General features: G+C 39.8%; 1 protein-coding gene across 1 annotated transcript in view; it reads right to left on the reverse strand.

Annotated features, from left to right (window-relative positions):
* ARHGEF38 (Rho guanine nucleotide exchange factor 38) overlaps positions 1-17691 on the reverse strand; it is a 147600-nt gene extending 129909 nt beyond the window's left edge. Inside the window, exon 1 of the mRNA XM_008150239.3 lies at positions 17496-17691. Within this exon, the coding sequence (XP_008148461.2) occupies positions 17496-17691 (196 nt within the window). The remainder of the gene's footprint in view (positions 1-17495) is intronic.
* Between the last annotated feature and the right edge of the window lie 8553 nt (positions 17692-26244).

Consider the following 26244-nt stretch of genomic DNA (forward strand, 5'->3'; position numbering starts at 1 on the left):
AAAAATAATTTTTAAAAATTTATCTCTGGTTATAAAATTATAAGATAACCGAAGTTCCTTCAGCATGAAATAGATGTTATTTTTGTACGTCCTTACTAATGAGGGCAGAATTGTAAAGGGTGATCCAAAAACACACAATATGGAGGCGAGAAACATGAGATATGATAAAAATTGATAAGTAATTCCCTTGTCTGAGCTAGATCCATACCCTGAAGCCGGTGAAGAGATTCTCAAGATCTGGTTGCAAAGGAGCACCCCATGGAGAAGAGTCTCCTCGCCTGCTCATGATAGTCATTGCACAACTGCCATAGCACCCATTTATTGTTCATGCCGTCATTCATTTACTCACTCACTCATTTACTCAGCAAACATGATTACTGAGCACAGGCCAGCCTTTTCCTAGGTGCTGCAGGTAGAAATTTTCCTGTCCTCAAGAAGTTCAACCAAGTGAAAGAGACATTGGCACATAAATAATAAATGTGAGAAATGCATAGGGAATGTAATATACAAGTATATTTTGGGTAGAATGATGCAGGAGGATAGACTTAAAAAGATGAGCAAGAGTTTATTTTTTTAATATGTTTTTATTGACTTTAGAGAGAGAGGAAGGGAGAAGAATAGAGAGATAGAAACATCGATTGGCTGCCTCCTGCAGGCCCCCTACAGGGGATCGAGCCTGCAACCCTGACCTGGAATCAAACCAGTGACCTTTTGGTTCATAGGTCAATGCTCAACCACTGAGCCACACTGCCAGGCAATGAGCTGGAGTTTATAAAGCCTCCAGGGTAAGGCCAAGCATTCCAGCCTGGAGAAACCGTACAAATCAAGGCATGCCTGTGCAAAGTCAGACTGTACCTCAGGACAGAGATGAGAATGAAAAGATGGAATCAGGTTGTATATCCATTTTAATGTTATAACCTGGGTGTCCAAACTTTATTTTTTTTTATTGTGGTAATTAACATAACAAAATTTACATGTTAATTATTTTTAAGTATACAATTCAGCTGCATTAAATACATTCACACTGCTGTGAAACTGTCACCACCATCTTTTTCCAGAATTTTTTCATCTTCCTGCCAAAACTTTGTACACATTAAATACTAACTCCATACTCTCCATTTCCCTAGCCCCTGTCTCTGAATTTGACTATTCTAGGTACCTCATGTAAGTGGAATCATAGAACATTTGTTCTTTGGAGCCTGGCTTACTTCACTTAGCATAATGTCTTGAAGGTTCATCCATGTTGTAGCATGTGTCACAATTTTATTCCAAACTTTTTTGATCATGTGTCATTTAAACAGTTTTAAGCATATACTTGCTATATATATATATATATATATATATATATATATATATGGTATTAATGTATTATATACATTACAAAGCATACACAAAAATAAATATTTTCAAAGGCTAAGACTAAAAAACAAACTTTATTTTTTCTTTCCTAATGGGTTGTCTTGAAATGCCCCTGAGGTACCTATACCTCTTTTAAGACAACTATTGAAGAATAAAAGAAACCACTGAGAAGTATTAAGCAGAACAGCAATAAGTTTGATATTCTGACCCATTTTTTTTATCAAATATTCTCATCCTGCTGTGTGCTCTGTAGTTAGTGATAAGAAGTAGGTTTCAAATACTAGATAATTCAAAAACTCAGATTCGCATTTTTAGAGTGGGATAATCTAGTGAAGCTATGAGATACATACCTCATTCACTGTAATTGCATATATTTCTAACATCCATTCACAGAAAACACTTTGTTTAAAAGCATAAAATAATACAACTTCTGGAAAGCACTTGTTGGTCACTGTTATTTCAAGATTGCAGATGAAGGTACTGATAGAACTTAAAGGTCTCTTGATGTTTTTGAGTATTGCTCAAAATCTTATCACAATCAGTGGGTTCCTTGAAAACAACATACCAGGTATTACTAAAAACTAAGGTTGGGAGCTTCCCCTCAGGATGGTGAGATACTCGCACATTCCTACAACCACATCAAAATGACCACTAAACTCATTCAGAACTGCTTAAAATCTAGCCGAACAGACATCCTATAACTAAGAATATATAGAAGAAGCCACATAGAGACTGTTAAAAGGATTGAAGACACTGAAGGGCTAGTCCCACACCCAGGTGTGGTGGTTAAAATTCAGGAGGGCTATCTCCGCCTGTGGAGGTACCCTTGAGGAGTAAGGGGCCCCCATAGCAGACACTCCCACAGCCAGGGTTCCTATGCTAAGAAGAGAGGCTCCCATAACTTCTGGCCTATGAAAACCAGCAGATTACAGCTGAGTGAGACAGAAGGCTGCTGGAGTCCCAGGCATTTCTCTTAAAGGGCCCACAAACAGACTTAACTTGGACTCACTTGCTCCGGCACAGGGCAGTAACTCAATAGGCTCCAGGGACATACGGGGAGGAAATGAATTGTCTGGCATCAGGGCAAGAGCTGAAGGAGCAACATTCTTCTAGACAGAAATGCTGGCAGAGGCATTGTTCCCTTTCTGAGCACCCCTCACACACACACACACACACACACACACACACACACACACACACACACACAGAGCCAGTAGGCAAGCACCATATCTGAGTTTCCATCAACCTGGCTAACTGATTCCATGAGATCCTGCCTCACCCAACTTGCAACCTGCCCAAGCCATTTCCAGTGGCTCTTCCATACAAATGCCGTGTCTTGGCTCATGCTTCGGATTTTCCTAAAAATCTCTTAAACAAGCAGCATTTGGCCTTGACATGCCCTATACCTCTTGCTAAGTCACCCTAGGCCTGGCACTAGTCGCAGCTGGCCTTGTTTCGCAGCTTGGAATTGTCTGGGCACCTTCTCGCCTAGCATAAATAGCATCCATCTGCAAATTGCACTGTAGCTCATTCAGAGCACAGGTGGCAGCTGATCTTGGCCTGCAACTCCCAAGAGGCCCCAAGGTCAGAACACCTAGTGGCCACCAATCCAGAGCACCACACAACCACCTACACCAGAGACACACTCAAGGGGTAGACTCATCAGGCACCAGAGCCCTGCTTTGTGGAGTCAGCCCCTGCACAGAAATTCCTTTGCTGTGGTCACAATTAGTCCTCACAGCCAATTAGCCTGGGGGTAAATCCCTCCCTTTGACAAGCCAACAGCAATCAAGGCTCAACTACAACAAGAGGGTGCACACAGCCCACATGGGGTTGTGGGAGAACATACCTGGAGCACCTAGATTGGGTGACCACGGAGTCTGCACGACTGGGCCTTATGGGTCACCTATTACATAAGACCCCTCTACCAGGACCAGAAGATGTAGCAGCTCTACCTAATACATAGAAACAAACACAGGGAGATAGCCAAAATGAGGAGACAAAGAAACATGTCCCAAATGAAAAAAAACAAAAAAAAAAACACAGAACAAAACTCCAGAAAAAAACCTAAACAAAATGGAGATATGCAGTCTACCAGATGCAGAGTTCAAAGCACTGGTTAGGAAGCCTAAAAATATATATAGAAAACCTAAAAAGCATAGTCAAAAATGAAGACTACAATAATTGAAATGAAGAATATATTACAAGGCATCAAGGAGAGCATCAAATCAGTGATTTGAAAGATAAGGAAGCAGAAAACATCCAATCAGAATAGCAAAAAGAATTCACAAAATGAGGATAGTATAAGGAACCTCTGGAACGACTTCAAGAGTACCAACATTAGCATCATGGGGATGCCAGAAGGAGAAGAGAAAGAGCAATGAATTAAAAATCTATTTGAAATAATAATGATGGAAAACTTCTCTAATTTGGTGAAGGAAATAGACATACAAGTTCTGGAAGTGCAGAGAGTCCCAAACAAGATGAACACAAAGAGGTCCACACCAAGGCACATCATCATCAAAATGTCAAGGGTAAAAGACAAAGAGAGAATCTCTAAGGCAATAAGAGAAAAGCAGTTAGTGACCTATAAGGTAGCTCCCATGAGACTGTCCGATGATATTCTCATCAGAATATTTAAGGCCAGAAGGGATTGGCATAAAATATTCAAAGTGATGAAAAAGCAAAGACCTATAACCAAGATTACTCTACCCAGCAAAGCTATTATTTGGAATTGAAGGACAGATAAAAAGCTTCTCAGGCAAGAAAAGGCAAGAGGAGTTTATCACCACCAAACCAGTATTACAAGAAATGTTAAAGAGATTTCTAGAAGAAGAAGAAGAAGAAGAAGAAGAAGAAGAAGAAGAAGAAGAAGGAGGAGGAGGAGGAGGAGGAGGAGGAGGAGGAGGAGGAGGAGGAGGAGGAGGAGGAGGAGGAGGGGGAGGAGAAGGAGAAGAAGAAGAAGAAGAAGAAGAAGAAGAAGAAGAAGAAGAAGAAGAAGAAGAAGAAGAAGAAGAAGAAGAAGAAAAGGAATAAAAATTATGAATAATAAAATGGAAATCAATACATACCTATCAACAATTACTTTTAATGGGAATAGATTAAATATTCCAATCAAAACACATATAGTGGCTGAATGAAAAAACACACACACACATAAGACCTTACATAAGCTGTTTACAAGAAAATCACTTTTAATCAAAAGACACATTAAAAGTAAAGGGATGAAAAAGATGTTTCATGTAAATGTAAACAAACAAATAAAGCTAGGAGAGCAATACATGTACCAGACAAAATAGACTTTCAAATAAAGCCATAACAACTGAGAAAGAAGGACCCAGCAATTCCACCACTGGGTCTTTATCCAAAGAAACCAAAAACACTAAATTAAAATACATATACATTAATATGTTCACTGCAGCATTATTACTATAGCCAAGATATGGAAAAAACTTAAGTGTTTATCAAAATATGAATGGATAAAGAAGAAGTGGTATGTGTATACAATGTAATATTAGCCATTAGAAAAAAAAAGGAATGAAAACTTGTCATTCAACAACATGGATGGACCTAGAAGGTATTGTGCTGAATGTAATAAATCAGACAGAAAAAGATACATTCCATATAATTTCACTTATATGTAGAATCTAAAAACCAAAATAGGCTCTGGCTGGGTAGCTCAGTTGATTAGAGCATCGTCCAGAAACGCCAAGTTTACAGATTTAATCTCTGGTCAGAGTACATACAAGAATCAACCAATGAATGCATAAATAAGTGGAAAATCAAGTCTCTCTATCAAATCAATCAATAAATAAAATAAAAATTAAAAACAAAATAAACAAACAAGCAGAAAAGAACATTCATAAATTCAGAGAACATTTTGATGGTTACCAGGTGGGACAAGGGTTTACAGGATAGCTGAAAAGATAAAAGAATTAAGAAGTACAAATTGGTAATTACAAAATAATGATGGCGATGTAAAGTACAGCATAGCAGTGATGGCGAACCTATGACACGCGTGTCAGCACTGACACGCGTAGCCATTTCTGATGACATGCGACCGCTGGTTTATTAAATACAATTATATATAACAATTATACATTTATGTTATTTAAACTATAAATATCGCGAAATAATGTTTTTTCCTCAAAGTGACACACTACCCGAGTTATGCTCAGTTTTTTGGTGAAGTTTGACACACCAAGCTTAAAAGGTTGCCCATCACTGGTATAGGGAATATAGTTAATAATATTGTAAGAACTATGTATGGTGTCAGATGGGTAATAGATTTATTGGGGTGATCACTTTGTAAGTTGTATAAGTGTCTAGTCACTTGATAGTATGCCTAAAACTAATCTAATATTGTATATCAACTTTAATTGAAAAATAAAATAATTATTTTAAAAAAACCACTAAGGTTAGAAAAATGGAAACTGCATGGTGGGTAAAAAAGTCTGATGACTTTGGTAAAACTCTGACTTCACCACTTACAAACTTAGTTTAATCATCTGTCAATATATGATAATAATTTTTTTTTCTACAAAGTTGTTAAGAGAGTGAAATGATATAATGTACCTATTTGCCTACTATAGATGCTCATCTTTTTCATTGATGAACCCCCCAGATAAGAAAACAAATATTATTTATTACCTTGCTCCATGTATTAGAACATGTTTACTCCTTATGTCTAGAATAACCTCTCCCCCCTGACCCCCCAAATTCAAATTAGATTTCAAGTGGAATCCAAGATGGTTGTGGAGTACTTAGAAGGTATACTCACCTCCTATCAGACAAAACTGGAATTATAACTAAAATATAGAACAATAAGCCTGAATAACCAAGTGAAGACTAGCTGAACAGAAGTCTTATAATCAAGGATTTACAGAAGTTACACATAGACTAGTAAGAAGGGTAAAGATGCGAAAAGGTCTGGACCTACTCCCATGGAAGGCGTCTAATTTCACAAGGATATCTCACCTACTCCCCCTGAGAAGTGTGGGTTCTCAACCCCAAGCCAGGCTGACAAACACACAATACAATATATAGATGATGTATTTTTGAATTACATACTTGAAACCTATATAATTTTATTAACCAATGTCACTCCAATAAATTCAATAAAAATACTAAAAAAAAATGCATTTCAAGATTCAGATTTCACATCTCTTGACATTTTAGTGTACACTTGAGCTTTCTCATCACAATTCTTATATCACTTTGTGTTTCTGATATAATAATTACCATTAATATGTGGGGATTGCTGTGATGAGCTGATCAGTTCACCTCAGGAACAAAGGACTTACTGTCTCAGTTCCTGGGAGTGCCAGCAGCAGACAGGTCCTCTTTAATAATTGTCTCAGATAGGAGCATCTCTCAAGTCATGCGCCCTTCCCAAGGTGACCCCATCCAATAACTTGAAAGGTGATAAAAGGGCCAAGGTCCTTCACTGGGCTGAGAACAACTCTAAAGGATCATCTCATCTTCAGAACTCACCTTGGAGTTGGCTACTCTTCCAGTGAGACCACATCACACTGCAACCTTTTCCTATGCCCTTCCTTTCTCTTCACCAAGTGGTAGTCACAAGGACACTCCCTAATAAACCTCCTGCAACCTCATCTCCATCTCAGAATCTGCAAGCCAAGAGCTCAACCTGTAGCCATATTTCAGGCACATACAATGTTGCTAAAATTATTGGTTCACTGAATGGGCTGGATTTGCTTCTCATTTATTTTTATAGTCTCAAGATCTAATCAATACCTGGCACATATGGACACCTAGCAAATGCTTGTTAAATAAATGCATTAACCCATTGTACACCATAAGCATCTGTAGGTGCAAGTGGTAGACCTTCCCCACATGCCACGCATGTCTATAAAAAAAAAAAAATGTTTTCCCTAAATGGCAGCCCTGACCAACTTTAAAGTCATTTTTTTTGTGTGTGAGAATTTTCAGCTGAAAATATTCAAGAACACCCAAATTGTGAGTAATATATTTGTTTTTATAATAGACATTGCAAATTGATTTTTTAAATTAAATTAAAAATATCGTGGTGTGTGGGGATAGTTTCCGTTTTGGATGTGCAGCAGTTAACTGGTTAAAACTGAGATCTCATGTTTGTGAGAATAAACAATTTTTTCTGTCAAAGAAAGGAGTTTAGGCAACCACCATTTTGGCTTGGGTGACTTGCAGCTCTCCTGGAGGCTGCTATTTTGAAATGGCAAAGGTCATCCCCTTCTTTTTTCCTTTAAGTTAGCCAATCACACAAGAATGTGAGCCTAAGCTCTGACCAATCAAGAGTGAGGGACAGGTGACGTGTGTGAGACATAAAACCCGAGTGGACGGCCTGCTCAGTGTGCAAGCGGCCAGACCCTGTGCATGTGCACCCTCCTGCAGAAGTAAAGGCATCTGCCTTGTTGTCTGGCTCCGAGTATCCTGGTTTTGGGGCTCACCTTATTTCTAACATGTTGGTCAGCCAAGAAATTCAATTTTCTTGTTTAATCAAATTTATTTACTTATGTTCTCTCTCTTACAGAAAAAGAATTTAAAACTGTTTACCCAAGAGTTGATTATAATTAAGTAGTGGGGAAATGAGAATGACAGAAGTGTAAAGGCCAATATACCTAATCATAAGGGTCAATATAGCTGTAATTAGTAATTGAATATCTTTTCATCAATAGGTAAGTAGTCATTGACCTGAGCATCTACCATAAACCAGGCATTACTTAAGTGCTAAAATAAGTCTCTATCCCAAAGGAGAACTACATTCAAATAGACAAGAGAGGCAAAAATAGAATTAAGTAGCAAAATTTTAGAGAGCAATGGGTGGTATGAAGACCCTGAAGGGGATCAGAACATAACACCCCCATATATGCTGCTTTGACATATTGACTATTTTGATCTGAAGGCTACTGAGAAACAGCAGATTCAGGAAGAACTCTCTGCCCTCCCCCTTTCTACCTAAAAACAAGGTAAAAAAATTTTTTTGTAAGAAAAGTGTCATCTCTGTATCAGGAAGAAGAGAACATTCTTATCACTGGCAATGGGGAGTTAACATCAAGATGACTTTATGCAAGTAAACCTCACTAAGGCAGCCCTTATCTTTCAGGAGTTTCCCATATATTTCTTATTCACCCCCCCACAATTTAACACCCCTAGGCTACTAGATCTTATCACATCGCCACAATTTATCACTCACTTTGCGCTAAAATGGTATAATAGCCCCTGGGTCTAATTGTTTCTTTAGGATTGTCACTTTTTTTCCTATCAAGTTCTCTGTTTGACCCCCAGAGCAAGGACAATGGGCCAGGTACTGAAACACACCAGGGCAGAAAGCTCTGCGTGCCTAGCAAGGGGCAAAACTGGAAAACAAGAACCTCACTCCCAGCATATCCTTTCCTAGCATATCACACGGCCACGCAGTTTAGACCCTCTGACCTTTTCCTCCCTAAAGATTACATCGAGGCCTCAGGTGTATTTCAGCTCCAGGCCCAGAAAGGCAGCAAAACCAGACAAGTGACACCATGGCTGCCACAGGACCAGCTACATTGATTAGTGACCCCCTGCTCTGGCACTGACCAATCAGTGGAGACCAGGACCCTGAAAGAGCACACCTGGAAAGCTGATGAATATTCTATTAAGACCCTCTCCTGAGACCTCCCCTAAGATTTCCAGGACAAAGGACCCAGTGCTCGCTCTCCCTCCAAGGAGCACGCCTGTGCCATTCCCCCATGAGACTTGCAACCAGGGGAGCAATGGGCAGTTGGCAGCTCATTCCAGGCTAATCCCTTATCTCTGACTTCTCTGTGAGCCAAAGCAGCCAGCCTCGGCTTTCCTGTGGCTTCTTCTATGCCCTTCATTGTTTCACTGTCCTAAGTATATTTTTGCTGCTGTCATGGACCCAATACGCTTTGGATCAGTGCTGAGTAGCCCTCCCCTTTGTATATCCCCATCCCCCAACCCTTTTCCTTAAATAAATTAATTTTCTCTTTAATCACTGTCTGTGATGGCTATTTAGCCTGCCCGCACACCATGCACCACTTACTTTCATCCTCCATGCCATGTAGAAATAGTAACCTCAAATAAAATGCATACGCTTTTTTCCTTTTTAATCTCTCTTCTGTCAGTTCAACTTGCAGGTCTTAGTCATAGAACCTTAGAGGATAAAGGGGAAGTTTTTCTCCCCTATACCACAGTAGGTAGGACAGTCAGGGGAGGACGCTCCAAGAAGGTGAGTGAGCTGGAACCTCAAAGATGAGAATCCATACTTGCTGAGATTTGGGGGAAGAAAAGTTAAGGCTATGATAAAGGCCGGGCATTAGGTACAAATTTGACTGTAAGCAACAAGCAGCTAAATAAGTAGATTGCTTGTTTTTTACCTGGAAGGGGGATATGTTCTAATTCTTAAGGGAAACCAACGCTTTTCCTTGAATAAAACTGAATAGCGCTGAGAGAGGTAAGCAATGTCTTCAACTATTTCCCAACAAAGACAGAAGCAGAAATCTGTGACAGCTTTTGGTAGGGGCGCTGGAGACCTAGCACTCAGATGCACTTGGGAGAGATGATTCTGTGAGGGCTGCACTGACTCCGTGTACTTAGAGCAATAGCTGGATGACATGACCTTGAAGTTTTCTTCTTTAAGTAGGCGCTGGGTGTCAGACAGTCAAGATTACCTTCCCCATCAAGGGCCTCGGTGCAGGCATCCGAGCGAATTCATTTTATTCTGCCATTCATTAATCAAGAAAGAAATTGTTCAAAACAACCTGGGACAAAGGCTTTTAATCATAACACTCTATTTTCCTGCTGCACGTGTAAGACTCACAATTTAGGCTGACTTCATTGAATTCTATTGAAACATTCCTTACCCAGATAAAGAGCTGCTTGTTTCCATTCTTTTCACTTGCAAATGCATATATATGACAACAGGCATAAAATTAAAGACATAGTATCAAGATATTCAAACAAAGTGGGAACTGGAAATCATGAAACCATTGCTATAGGAGCAGGTTTGCTTAACCTAACTTCGTAATTTTGTTTTCTGACAAACATAAAAACAAAACATTTGTTCAATAACAACACTGTGTCAGGGGAATGTCACAATAATTTTTTAAAAATGAGTAGTCCAAAGTGAAAAATTAGGCAGGTCAAGCTTTATCATAATAGTAGAGGAATGTCATCCTATTATATAGCACTTGCTGCAACCATCACATTGCTTTGACTTCTCACTGCTTGTAAACCATGCAGTTAAAACACCTACTAGGTCAATGAATTATATACATTCTATTTTGCAAATGTTTAAAGCACCTGAGTTCAAATCCAAATTCTACCACCTGAGGAGTCAGAACATGCCATGCCAAAATATGCCATGGTCCCCGATACCCTGCACTTAGTCTAGAAATGATGGTAGGGATCCCAGGTTATTGGTAACCTTGGCCCCAAGGACTCCCCACCTACTTGGTGGAGAGGGGACTACAGAGGGATGCTCTAAAATACAACCTGAAGCCAAATTTTGCCTGGTTCTAATGGTGATATTGCTAACAAGTCTAGCAATTCTTGCAATAATTTCACCTTCACCAGGAAATCAATACCCACAAAAATAATGAAGTAAATATGATTATGACAGAAAAAGTAATTCTATAAAAAGAGGTGTTTTTTTTTCCTTTCCTGTCCCAACAGAAACAAAGGTAAATGTCCCCTGAATGTTTTTCCCTTACCAATCTTTCCCCAACTATGTCATTATTTTAAGGTACATTTTATAAATATATATATATATATATATATATATATATATATATATATATATATATTATTTATCTCAGAGAGGAAGGGAGAAGGAGAGAGAGAAGGAAACATCAATGATAAGAGAGAATCATTGATCAGCTGCCTCCTGCACAACCCACACTGGGGAGCAAGCCACATCTCAGGCATGTGCCCTCACCCAGAATTGAACCATGACCTCCTGGGTTCTTAGGTTGACACTAACCACTGAGCAAAGCCAGCCAGGTAGGTACATTTCTCATTATGCTTATAGAAGGGAAAAATTTCCTGTCATAATGTGGTCTAGTGAAATAGCTACAATTTAATTTCTGGGACTCACACTTTATTTGATTCATGTGTCTCTTTTAAAAACTTCAAAACAACTTTACAGAAAGAAAAGGAAAGTAAAATATCATGCTTCTTTTTGGTTTCTATGCATGCGACAAGACAGAAATAATTAGTTTTAAAATTGTCTTACTGTTTATAAACACAGTTGCCCTTCAAACCATGAAGCACATCTTGTTTGTATTGGTGTCACATTACGGACCCAAGTCCTTCCCATTTCACTAAAGGGAGTGTGGAGCCACGGGAAGGGGAAGGAGTGCCTTAGTGCTGAAAGAGCAGACAGGAACAAAGAGAGAGGGCTTGGAGCGCTGGGATAGAAACATGCACAGACAGCAGGACAACTCGTTTTATTCCACCCTTCACTGGCCTTGAACAAAACTCACCAAATCGTCCAGTGTTAACAACTCCTCCTGCTCACGTACTGATTGGTATGTTTTCTTAAAAATCATTACAAGTTAAGTGGCCCCATAATCTTACAAGTCTAACTTTTTATTTGAGCTATTTAATCTCATATTGCAAAATATGTTATTCTGTATAAAGTTCATGTGGTCAACTGGTTCCTTATGATCATCATAGTGAGAAAACTTCAGGCTTTCATAAAACAACCAGTCAATCATTTCTTAATGAGAATGACATGATAGCCTTTGAAAAAAAATAAATAATAATAGTACATAAAGTACCATGGACCTAGTGTGATTCAGGGATGTGATTTTTGACTTGTCTTACCAGCAGCAGTAATGACATTTTACTGTTCACTCTTACTCTTTCACCTGGCACTTCATAAGCAAAAATATGCATTGGCCAAAAAATTAACCTGAAGCTTAGTGTGGCCACTGTTTTAGTTTGGGTTGCTATAATAAATATACCATAGAATGGGTAGCTTGAACAACAAACATTTATTTCTCACAATTCTGGAGGTTGAGAAGTCCAAGATCAAGGTGCCTGCAGATCCGGTGGCTGGTAAGGGCAAAGGGAGAGGAAGCAAGCTCTTTCAGGTCTCTTCCTGTAAGGGCACTAGTGCTATTCATGAGGGCTCTACCCTCATGATGCAATTATTTCCCAAAGGCCCCACCTCCTAATACCATCGCACTCAGGATTAGGCGTCAGTATATGAATTGGGGGGTGGGGGGCATAAACATTCATCCCATAGCATTTATAATGTCACTAATATCAATTACATCGGGTTTTCAGAAAAGGCTGCTGAATGTTAATCAATACACTTTTTTATAGCAATTTTTAATTATTACAGAAATACATCTGAAGTACACACACAACTATATGTATCTACATACAATAGATTAGATTGGGTAATCTGCATACACACAGACACACTTGTGCATAACTGTTTAAATCAAGCAAATGTCAAATGTAAAACTCACACATATAATCATATACCAATCATCCCCCCCCCCAAAAAAAAAAATAGTTTACCAACTCAGTCATTAAATTTCCCTTGCTTGGATCACTTTCTGTGGCTCCCATTCAAATGCGGTTGAGCTAGCTAGGCAGCTGAGATGATGTCCTCACATTCTGTATGGAAGAAGAATGAACTGAGGTGTGGTCTGGTGTGCTCTAAAAGGTAGAGTCGGGAATGAGATAGGCTTCCACTAAGGAATTATTTGTTATAGAGTCAATTCTGTACATTTTAAGCTCTGCTATGTTAATTTCTTTTTACTGAAGAATCATCTTTATTAATGGAGACCTCTATCCTCACATATGAAGACACAAGTGTTCATAATTCAGGGCTTGATGCCTTGCCTCACACTCATTTCCATCCTGAAGCAGATCATTCCAATCATTCATTCTGCTTGAAAGTTACTGAGTGCTCACATGTTCTGGGAGTGATTCTAAGTTCAGAGATGGAACAATTATGTAGAGTGTTTGTGGGGTGAAAGATGGGAGAAGAAATAAAAGTCAGTAATAGGCAATAAACAAGTGAAAGGAATTTTAGAGAAAAGACAGGGAGTCTTAGGAAATAAGAGGGGTTCATGGGAGAGGAATGCATAAGTGGGGGCTTGGAGACACCAAAATGCTTACTTTACTTTTACAGAGGATAGAGAAATGTTATAGGAGGTAGGCATATTTTCACAGAGGATAAAGAAAAGTCATAAGATACAGGGAAGAGGGAAACATATTTTCACAGAGGATAGAGGAATGTTGCAAGATAAGGGGGAGATCAGGAGGGGGACACCACATGGGCTTTGACCTTTGAAACTGATACTGTGTAACAGAGTGACCAATGAGGAAAGCATGGGGGTCCTAAATTAAGGAAGGGTCCAATTAGAAAAGGTCATGTTCAGACAAAGAGCTACAGCCCTTATAAAGAGACTCGGCAGATTTTAGATTTTTTTTTTTTCCATTAGAGAGAGAGAACGAGCAGATTTTTCCTATTTGGGGACCCCTCCTCAGGGAGAGTTTGTATAGACTTACAATAAACTTCCACATTTTTATTAAATAAATCTTTTAGCCTGTGAATTTATTCTTCAACTTTGTAGGACAAAGACTCACAGAAGAAGAATCTGCACCTCACGTTTCACAAAGAAACAAGCAACATATTTTTAATTTCAGACAAAGGTAAGTACAATGAAGAGGTTAAAACATGCTTCTCCCCCAATTCTGCCCCTTTGTCCTCATCCCCACCTTATCATCTGTTAATGTTTTCTAACAACTTCTTCCACTCAATCCTGAATAAATCACCTCCTGCTTTTGTGGACCCACTGATCTCACCTCCACTTCTGTCCTGTCGCTTTATTATATTTGTTTACCTGTCTTATCTTTCCCAAAGAGACTGTTAAGCTCCTGTAGAGTAAAGGTCAGACTTTTTACCTATAATGATTTTGCAGTTGGAATTCCTGGCATATGTATTGGTTTTGCTTTACCATATCACATCTCCAATAAATTAACTGAAATAAAAAAGCCACTAACAATAGGCTGGCACTGTACAACTTGAGGCTTAGTAGGAGTGACTATGCCGATGTGACCACCATATCATAAAGATTTTATGATATTCTCATCAAAACCATGTTCTATTGTTTAATCTAGTAGCTTTTACCCAGTGTACCTTTTTTTAAAAAGTTACAATTTAGAATATCACACTACTAAAGTGATGTCTGTCAGAAATTGAACTGAGCAAGTAGATAGAGTTAAGAGGCGAGCCCAGGGGCACCAGAGAAAAGATCTTATATTTCCCAGAACACACGGAACTCCCTTCCAGAGAGAGAGAGTTAGAGCAGCTACTTGTAATACTCAGATAGCAACGTAGCACTGACAAGTGACTAAACAATTTGAGGCAGCCTTCCAGTATATGAAAGTACACTGTGACCCCCACATGGCTGCAGGCCATCTCTCTGAGAGCTCTAACCAGTTCAGGTCTTCATTCAGTGCCTCCCAGGGAACTACCTAGTCTAAGGTGGGCAGAGGAAAAACTCTCCACATTGCAGTAATAAAGAGCTTCTTAGGTGGTTAGGACTCATCTTCATGATAATGGATCTAGTAGGAGCAGAGCGCAAACCCACAGAAATGATTGCTTTGAAGATTAATGAGAAAGTGCCTTATATTGTTGCCAAAGGAGTTAGAGAAGAATCATGCTAAAAGCTGTATTACCCATTAGATATCACACTTAGGTTTTATTAAGAGCTACAGTCAAACCTCGATTCTCAAACATCTCCCATCTCAAACAATCTGACAACCCTTTCAGGCTGATACCTGTATGGTCAGTCATGTGTTCTCAGGCAACAAAGGAGAGAATGTGTGTATATGAGTCAGTTTACCAATGTTAAAATCTCAGAATATTTTTGTGTGTTTTTTTTTTTATTGCTGCTTTAATTATTATTAAATTTTCATTTTTTTACTGTACATTTCCTTTCCTTTTTGTTAAATTTTCATTTACATTTCATGTTCTTCTTATGTGTTTATTTATAGATTAAACAGTGCATCAGGCATGTACTGTGTATAAGAAAGCTTAAAACGAAATCATTTGGAAGTCTGGAACGGATTAATTCAATCTAATGGGGAAAAAATGATTTGGTTTTTGAACAGCCGTCGGAATGAATTAAGTTTGAGAAACAAGGTTCTACTGTACTTCTAAAAAAAGTTACTTATTAGGAGGCCAGTCTATCCCTACAGGTCTGATGTGCTCCTGCAAACTCCCTGATGATTTTCCTCCAGCATAGGCAGTTCTAGGAACACAGCTTCACTCCTGAGTCTTTTCTTTCACCTTCAAAGACAGGATCCAACAGAGTACAGGACAGTAACAAATCCAGTGGAGTGTACAAGAAACCTGAAGTCTCTGCTTGCAGAGTAACTAACAAACATTGGCTGTATTTTGTGGTCATAGACTTATTTTTTCAGTTAAGTTTAGGAAGTAAATAGTGAAAAGTATTTCCATTTTTACTTTGCTAATGGAAAATCTGAACCAAAAAAAAGATGCTAAATCAGTGAATCTCAGAAGAAGAAACATGTTATTAGGGATACAGCAGTGGGCTTTGCCAGAATCGCTCTATGTGGTCTCTTCATCAAGGATAGAAAATAGTTGACAGATTAGTTGAAGAGGAAATTTGCATTAGTAGAAGGTAAGTCTTGTTCTATCATTATGGTATCCATTGCTCCTAAAATTAAAAATAATTACCGCTTATTGAGCACATACCATGTGTTAGCCAATATACGAGATGTTTCATTCAATTATCTAATTTCATTTTCCTAATAGTAGTACATAGTTTCAATATCCCATTTTCACAGGGAAACTGAAGCTCAGAAATCTTGAGTAATTAGCTCAAAGCCTTACAGGCGATAAATTAAAGAGACAGGATTAGAAACAACTGTGTCTGACTTTTAACATTTGCATTCTTCCCAAAGTATCAATTGCCTTGAGAATAATTAATTTCAAAGATCAAATGTCATCCCTCCCCCATTTAAAAAAAATTTACATTATTGTTTAAGAATAAGACTTGGCTCTACATTTTACTTCTGAGCTTTCGGGTTTTTTTTAAAAGCACGAACTCACAGTAAGAATTTCAAAGATTTAACTCTTTTAACTTAACCTGCATAACTAAGTGCAAGCATGTTTTTTATGAAAGAGACCAGCTAAGTACAAGCTTGTCCCATTGGTCATTCTGGCCTCATTCCAGTGTTTCAATCCAGAAGGACACTTGTGGTGGGATTCTGAGAGCTCACACAGTGTGGCCACAGAGGAAGAGACAGGTTCCGAGGCTCACATAACAGGGAGGGCCGTGGGTACTTAAAACATTGCACAATATAAACATTCAAGTTAAGTTTCCTGGTGTAAGTGACCTTCAAGAGAAAAAGAGGAGGAGGAAAGAGAGGGTAGATGGGAAGGGATAGAGAAATTCAAGGCCTGAAACAGAGGACATGTTATAACAACTGTGTCAAATTATCTCACGACCATCACAAGCTACACTGAAGTTATTTCCTCAAAAGTCATTCAATCCAAGCATGCTAAACATCTCTTACCATACTTGGATGTTGTTTGATTCACTCTAAAGGAATGAACACCTAAGTGATTTTCAACAAATCCTGTTACACACCATCCTGCTGACAAGTCTTTATTTTTCACAGACGTGATTGTAGTTTTGTGCCCCTTTTTAATCACAGTTCAGTGCAATTACCTAGATGGATCTCATGGTGTGACACCTCACACCTATCTATTGAGATAAACTCTCCTTTGCAGCTTTCTAAATTATTTCCTTTCTAGTGCTTTCCACTCCTCGAGTTGGGTGGACAATGGGGAAGGAAGGAGGGGAGGAAGCAGAAAAAAAATGTTACTCTTATCATGAGAAAAAAAAAAAACAATAGGAAGAATAATTCAGAATTGGCTTTTGAACTATTGAAGCAGGTAATCACTTGTTCCAATCATTTATGAATTACATTTACTTCCATTTTATTTTTTCTTATTTTCCTCTTAGAGAGGAGGTAATATTCGATTTCCTCCTCTGCCTTAAGTGCTTTCTTTGCAGATGGAAGAGTAGGAGGAAACAAGCTGGGAGGGCAGTAACCTGGGACAATGGATTTCTCTTGGTTACCTTGTAGTTTCTGGTTGTACTCGGTCCTGTCAGACTGGCTCCTCCTCAGGGTACCAGCGTGGTCCCCAGAAACACTGCTCTCAACCACAGTGTCAGTCTTCCTTCTCTCCAGCATGTAGAGCCGGGACCTCAAGAAGGTCAGGTTCTTTTTCTTGGTGCCCATGTTTCCTTTCCCAGTGGCTTCTTCGGGCTCCATCTGAGGCAGAGACACGCTTCAGAGGCTTGCAGTCAAAGGCTGGTTGGTACCGTGCCTCAGGGCGAAGGGTTAAAGCCACCAGAGTGACAAGTTTAGCTGCCTCCTAACTAGCCGGCTTCACTCCAGGGTTACCTGGTTGTAACTGCCACCTGTTCGGAGTCCCAGAGCCCCGCCCCTATGAGGTCATTCTTCTTTATACCTAGAATCCAACAGGGGAAGTAGCCACCTGTTACCTGAGAGACCTGCAGCACAGAGCTAGGCAAAGCAGGGACTACTCTGTCACATGCTCCTGAGGCAAACAAAAATCCCATTGTGTGGGGCGAGGGCTGGGGGTGGGGGCAAGGAGAGGTGGGGGAAGGAAAGAGAACAAGGTGAGGCCGGGAGCAAGGGAAGTACAGAGTGTAACCTGTAGCTGATGGGTTTCCTGTGTACCGAGGGGTGTGGACAGGTGCTCTGCTGCCTGGAGGCAGACGTGGGCTTGGGCATGACCTTTAGCTAGAGTGGCCACGGAGTTGGTACGAGGCTGAGAGTTTGCATTTTCATCACAATAGTATCATTTTTCAGGATCACTGTGCGCAGTCAGTCATGAACATCCATCCGGAGATTAGGAACTAAAAAATATACTTGCCAAACCCCCTGATCCGCATTCCTGAGGAAACAAGGATTTGAACTTGAGAGAGGTCTGTCGCAGGCACAGGAAGAAAAGAGAATGTTCAAAGAGGCTGCCAGAGCCTTTGGGATTTCTCATTTCCCCGTGCTGCCCCTGCCTGAAATTAGTCGATTCCTGGTCCCAGCCCTGTCCCTCTGAGGCCTGGTACTTAGGAACACAAGCACCGTGTCAAAATGTGATTTCTGTATAATCTTTTCCCCATCCCTTTTGCAGATGGAGTGAGAAAAAAGGCAGCTCGCCTTGGGGAAAGAAGAGGAAAAATGTTTGAAACTGAGAAGAGACATGTAGAAAGTAGAAAGTGTGGAGGGCAAGGACTGGGAGAGAGGCAAACAGCGATGGGCCTTTCATTAATTTTTTAGCGTTGTTTTTCGTTGTACTCACTGAGATTTCTCAAGGGGGAGGTTCTAAGAAGCTCTGGGGATGTGCCGAGTGGCTTGTATGCCCTCGTTAAAGAAAAAAAAAAGACCCTAAGGAGGAAAGCAGGTTCATTTTTTGTGTAAAGGGAAGGCCAAAATTCAGCTCTGTGCTGCCCATTCTGAATCATGGTTAACTCTTGTTAGATGAGGTTTATAAATGAGGAAAAAGAGATAAAAACCACTTTCCAACTCAGGATGTGTGGGCTGAATACAATTCACATAATTTCCTTCAAAGATAAATGAGAAATCATCACCCATTTTAGAAACACCTATATATACCCCGGCATATTGAATGGCTTTTATTTAATTCAATTGATCATCTTTTTAAAGCAAGCCCTTCCAACTACATTTAATAAATATTTTTTTAAAATTTAATAAATCTTTATTGTTCAGATTATTACAGTTGTTCCTCTTTTTCCCCTCATAGCTTCCCTCCACCAGGTTCGCACCCCACCCCATGCCCTCACTCCCCCTCCCCCACTGTCCTCATCCATAGGTGTACGATTTTTGTCCAGTCTCTTCCCACACCCCCACACCCCTTTCCCCCGAGGAATTGTCAGTCCACTCCCTTTCTATGCCCCTGATTCTATTATATTCACCAGTTTATTCTGTTCATCGGATTTTTTATTCACTTGATTTTTAGATTCACTTGTTGATAGATATGTATTTGTTGTTCATAATTTTTATCTTTACCTTTTTCTTCTTCTTCCTCTTCTTAAAGAATACCCTTCAGCATTTCATATAATACTGGTTTGGTGATGATGAACTCCTTTAGCTTTTTCTTATCTGTGAAGCTCTTTATCTGACCTTCAATTCTGAATGATAGCTTTGCTAGGTAGAGTAATCTTGGTTGTAGGTTCTTGCTATTCATCACTTTGAATATTTCTTGCCACTCCCTTCTGGCCTGCATAGTTTCTTTTGAGAAATCAGCTGACAGTCATATGGATGCTCCCTTGTAGGTAACTAACTGCTTTTCTCTTGCTGCTTTTAATATTCTCTCTTTGTCTTTTGCTCTTGGCATTTTAATTATGATGTGTCTTGGTGTGGTCCTCTTTGGATTCCTTTTGTTTGGGGTTCTCTGCGCTTCCTGGACTTGTAAGTCTATTTCTTTCACCAGGTGGGGGAAGTTTTTTGTCATTATTTCTTCAAATAGGTTTCCAGTATCTTGCTCTCTCTCTTCTTCTGGCACCCCCATAATTCGGATGTTGGTACGCTTGAAGTTGTCCCAGAGGCTCCTTACACTATCTTCATATTTTTGGATTCTTTTTTCTTTTTGCTTTTCTGGTTGAGTGTTTTTTGCTTCTTTGTATTTCACATCTTTGACTTGATTCTTGCGATCCTCTAGTCTGCTGTTAGGTCTCTGTATAATATTTTTTATTTCAGTCAGTGTATGCTTAATTTCTAGTTGGTCCTTTTTCATATCCTCGAGGGTCTCACTAAATTTATTGGCCTTTTCTAGAAAATTCTTGAAAAACCTTATAACCATGGTTTTGAACTCTATATCCAGTCATTTGCTTTCCTCCATTTCTTTCATTTGTGATCTGCTTCTTTGTCTCTACATTTTGGCTGCTTCCCTGAGTTGATAGAGTGGCTTTGTGTGCTAGGTGTCCTATAGGGCCCAGTGGCTCAGCCTCCCCAGTTACCTGAGGTGGACACTCTTGGTGCACCCCTTTGTGGGCTGTGTGCACAGTCTTGTTGTAGTTAAGCCTTGATTGTTGTTGGTATCACTGGGAGGAATTGACCTCCAGGCCAATTGGCTGTGAGGATCAGCTGTGTCTACACTGGGAGAACTTCTGTGCTGGAGATAACCTTATGAAACATGACTTGCAAAAGCCTCTGTGCTCAGCTTGGATGGGGCGAAGTCTTAGGGCGGAGCAGACAGCATTGGTTTCCTGTCAGCCCTGCCCTAATAGGCCCTTGTGTCTCAGTGTCCCGTGGTAATCGCTGTAAGCACCTCTGAGAGAAAGCCGCCCTCGAGTTCCGCCCACTGCCAGACAGTCCAGTTTCTCCCTGAATGAGTCTGCGTCCCCAGAGTCTCGCCCGGAACTAGAATTCAGAACCGTCGGGAGCTTTTGTCTCCCTTCCGCTTGAGAAAGCCAGCCGCGTACTCAGTTGCTCGCCCTCTCTGCACGCGTGTCTTGGTGCCTCTGCCTTCTGCAGTTCCTCTGAGTCTCAGTGTGCTTTTCTCTTTCCTGACAGTCCAGTTTCACCCCGTATGAGTCTCAGTCCCCAGAGTCTCGCCTGGAACTGGAGTTCAGCTCAGTCGGGAGCTTCCGTCTCCCTCCCGCTTGAGAAAGCCAGCCCCACACTCAGTTGCCAGTCCTCTCCACGCACGTGTCTCAGTACCTCTGCCTCCTGCAGCTCTTCTGAGTCTCAGTGTGCTTTTCTCTTTCCTTCTAGTTGTAGAATTTCCACTCAGCCAGCCTTCCTATGGTTCTGGATGATGTCCGTTTTGTCTTTTAGTTGTAGTTTTGAAGTTGTTGTGTGAAGCAGCAGTTTAGGTGTTTACCTATGCCGCCATCTTGGTTTCTCTCTAATAAATACTTTTAATGGTGCACTCACCACTAAGATGTAAAACAAGCTTTCTAGATTCATGTTTAAAATATATAAATTGTATTCTAATATTGTATATACATACTGGTATCCTATCTAATAATAGAGTAACATGTAAATTACCATCACTCCGCTACGCCAACGATTGGGCGGCGGGAGGCTGGGGGGCGGGACTCGGGGTGGCCTATCCAGCCATTGAGAGGCACGGACCTGCTGCCACTGAGGGGGGCTACCCTGCTGTTGAGAGGCGCCCCCCTGCGCCTCTCAACGGCCAGATCTGAGGCCGCTGAGGGGGCCTGCTGCGGACACCCAGCTGTGCCTTTCAACAGCAGGGTAGCCAGGTGTCCACGGTAATGCCTCTCAACAGCAGGGTAGCCCCCCTCAGCGGCTGCGGACCATCAAAAGCATGGGAGCTGGGTGCCTGTCTGCTCCAGCACCAGGCCTTTCAGAAGCCTCCGCTGAGCCAGAGGCTTCTAAAAGGCCTGGTGCACCAGCGGACAGGCACCCAGCTCCACCGCGAAAAGCGAAAGCGTGTAGGGGACCCTACATGTGCATGATTCAATCATGCACTGGGCCTCTAGTATGTATATAATATGTTTGTGTGCATTCACCTGGTTTCTAACAGACATACTATTAGACATAGCACTACTACAAATTTTATAATTAAAACTACAGGACTGTCCTGACCCAGTGGCTCAGTTGGTTGGAGTATCATTTGGTACATCAAAATGTTGTAGGTCCAATTTCCAATCAGGGCACATACCTGAGTCACAGGTTCAATTCCTGGTCGGGCCACATACAGGAAGCAATTGATTGATGTTTCTGTCTCACATCAATGTTTCTCTCTCTCTCTCTCTCTCTCTCTCTCTCTCTCTCTCTCTTTCTCTCTCTCAAAAATTAATAAATATCCTAAAGTGAGCATACAAAAAAACAACAAAAACTACAGGATTTATAGGAAATATGGGATTAGACACAGCACTCAAAAACTTTGTCAGTGACTCATAAAAAGCAGATAGAAGCAAACAAACAAAAACTTATAGTATAGCTTTACATGTGATAGGTGGTTAAGAAATACATAAATATTACAATAAATGTAAAACTTTATCTTGAAAAAGAACTGAAGGTTCAAAAGTAAAATTAAAAAGTTAAAATTTAAGAAAGAAGTCATAGGATCATAGCTTATGAGTGAAGTGATAGCAGAAGAGAGATTTGAAACCAGATGGGAAGGTACACTGCCAGCAGTGAGCAGGTGTGGCTGGGGCCACAGGCAGTAAACTGAAGTCACTGGTCATTTTAAAGGGACATACATGTGTGAGTTTTGTGTACTTCTTTGTGGCTCAGGGCATCTGGATACAGTTTTCTGCATTCACCTAGTGTTTCAAGTACATGGAATCACACATAAGCAAATATGAAACTGTATTAGGCTCAAATAGTTCCTCTTTATTGGTACAAATTTGTGTTTTCAAAATAAGCATTATAGAGGAACTAACTGTAGTAGCTTTATTATGTTTTTAAATTTCATTATTTAAGAAGATGCATATAATAGCTACTATGAATTCATTAGTAAATCTATATTCTATTTATTCACAATAATTTCTATGTCAACTTTAAAAATATAGACAAATTCTTTTCGAGCTATCTTTAATCAATCAATAAATGGTCACTGTTCGTTGCTGATTCATTCCTACCACCTCCTACCCCCATGTCATTCCTTACCAACAGAAGCCTTATTTTGTCCAAGGCAGCATTAAACTTGGCCAATCATAACAATAACTTTGTTTTTACTTTTTCTAGTCTCTCTTGCCCCTAGCGTGTCCCTGTAATCCCAGTCCTGGCAAATGGGACCCTATGGTAGTCTGTTATAATGGGGGATGTGGCACTGATTCTGGGAAAGCTTTTGCTTCTTCAATGAAAGCTGTGGTAACAGCTTCAACATTCCCCCTTTTTCTAGACTTGAGCACAAGTATAATGCACAGAGCAGTTGTAGCCACTGTGGGCCCATAAGAAAAGTCCAAGAGAAGCATGGGCTCTGATACCATTGAGCTGCTGAACCAATACCAGCAGAACCCACCTTTAGACTTCTTGATATGAAGGTAAAATAAACTTCTCTTCCAAAAGCCATTGTTAGGCAGAGTTCTTGTTGTCAATACATTTCCAAAAGATTCAATAGACAGTGCCATATATATATATATATATATATATATATATATATATATATATGAATTCATACATATATATATGAATTCACAGTTCTCTTGCTTAACATGTACATATATGAATTCACAGTTGTCTTTTTTATCTCTTTGACACTTTAAAATTTTATTTATTTGAGAGAGATGGAGAGAGAGAAACATGGATTTGCTGTTCCACTTATTTATGCATTCATTGGTTGATTCTTTTATGTGCTCTGACCCAGGATCCAACCCATAACCTTGGCTTTTGAGGAAAGCACTCTAACCAACTGAGCTACCCTATCAGGGCTTCTCTCTGACACTTTTTAGGCCAATGTGTTTAGAATCATCAGCATAAAACAAGAACAGCCAGGTTAGAGAGATTTTGTCACTGAGGCATCTTGTTAGAACATGAGTGAGACTGGAGGAACAAGGCCTCTTATTTGTCTCTCTGTGTGTGTGTTTTTAATTCTCACAGTAAGTATTTAATGAAGTCCTATTTTATTGTCATCTCTTTTTTATTTTCTAGATTAACTTTATTTTGTCACTACCTAAGTGTGGTAAATCTTTTTTTTTAATTCTTTATTGTTTAAAGTATTACATGTCTCCTTTCTCCCCCATTGACCACCCCCCAGCACATGCCCTCACCCCCTACTGTCTGTGTCGATGGGTTATGCTTATATGCATGCATACAAGTTCTTTGGTTGATCTCTTACCCCAGACTCCCCTTCGCTCTAAGGTTAGATGTTCTCTTTCGATGCTTCTATATCTCTGGATCTATTTTTGTTCATCAGTTTATGTTGTTCATTATATTCCACAAATGAGTGAGATCATGTGATATTTCTCTTTCTCTGACTGGCTTATTTCACTTAGCATAATGCTCTCTAGGTCTATCCATGCTGTTGCAAATGGTAAGAGTTCCTTCTTTTTAACAGCAGCATAATATTTCATTGTGTAGATGTACTGCCATTTTTTTAATCTACTCATCTGCTGATGGGCACTTAGGCTGTTTCCAAATCTTAGTATTGTAAATTGTGCTGTTATGAGCATAGGGGTGCATATATCCTTTCTGGTTGGTGTTTCTAATTTCTTGGGATATATTTCTAGAAGTGGGATCACTGGGTCAAATGGGAGTTCCATTTTTAATTTTTTGAGGAAACTCCATACTGTTCTCCACAGTGGCTGCACCAGTCTGCATTCCCAGCAGCAGTGCAAGAGGGTTCCTTTTTCTCCACATCCTCGCCAGCACTTGACTGATTTGTCTATTTTATATTTTATTGCAGAAGTACAAAACCCTTTTCATACAAGGATTTTATATTACTGAAAATAAATAAAATATTGACATTGAGATGTAAATTAATTCTATTGTGAGTGGAGAACAAGTGGTTCCTAGTTCGTTATTTTAAAAAGACCCAGTTTTAGTTTTGGCTATGATGTAAATAAGCTCCATGACATGTGACATAATCTCTAGGTGCCACTTTTTTCATTCATAAAATGTAAGGATGAGTCACTAGTAGTCACTGAATATTTTCAGTTATCCATTTATGTAAGTGGGAATATCACTACCCTGTACCATTTCTTTATATATATTTTATTGATTTCAGAGAGGAAGGAAGAGGGAGAGAGAGAGAAACATCATTGATGAGAGAGAATCAGTGATTGGCTGCCTCCTGCACGTCCCCTACTGTGGATTGAGCCCATAACCCGGGCATGTGTCCTTGACCAGAATCGAACCTGAAACCCTTCAGTCCACAAGCTAACACTCTAACCACTGAGCAAAACTGGCTAGGGCTACCCTGTACCACTTCGATTTAGGTGTGGTCACGTAATTTGCTTTGGCCAAAGAAACTGATTAAATATAATATATGTCACTTTTTGGGAAACTGTTAAAGACTGGTGTCTGCTTAATTATAGCTTTCTTTCCCTCATCCATGGTGACTGGCACAATTCCATAGTGCCTCCTTCATCAGGATGAATCATAGAAAGTGGATGACTGAGACTGGAGCCACCAGCCACCCAATAATGGTCATATAGTTTGAGAAGAAAGAATTCTTTGCTTTAAGCCTATAAGACTTGGGGCTTTTTTTTTTTTTTCCTATTACTTCTGCGTAACCCAGACTATCGTTATTAATGTTGGATGTAGATTAAATAATGTATAAATCTTTTTTTAAGTCTAGCATTATATGATTTCAGGATAAAGACTTGGGGTGCTGTTAGGTTGTAAAAATCCTAATTTCAAAAGAGAAATCACATGTCTTGAAAAGTCATGAAAAAACTGGATGGGAGAAGGAAAAGACCTCATTGTAAGTCAGGAACTAACAGGAGTTTAGGGAAGAAATGCTTGGACTAGGCTAGTGGTGCTATGGTTGGAGAAAAGTTGATCATTCAAATCATTTAAAAAGTTGAACTAACAAAACTTTTGTATGGTTTGATGGAGGTAAATGAGTAAAAAGAGGAAAGAAGGATAAATTCTAGGTTTTAAGACTGAATGAATGGGAGGATTTTGGTCTTGTATACTAATAGAGGAAGAAAGGACAGGAGGAAGAGGAAGTCTGGTGGGGTTGTCAAGAATTCCATTAAAGGTTAAGATGCCTGCAAGATATTCCAGGGAAATGTGGGGTAGCCTTCGCATTGATAAATTTGGAGTCACTATTTAGGTTTCAGATGAAGAATTGGGAGTCATCAGAATATACATAACGTTTAAACCCTGGGTTAATGAGACCATTTAGGAAGACAATACTAT

Source organism: Eptesicus fuscus, chromosome 2 (genome assembly GCF_027574615.1).
Source record: "Eptesicus fuscus isolate TK198812 chromosome 2, DD_ASM_mEF_20220401, whole genome shotgun sequence".
Lineage (NCBI taxonomy): Eukaryota > Metazoa > Chordata > Mammalia > Chiroptera > Vespertilionidae > Eptesicus > Eptesicus fuscus.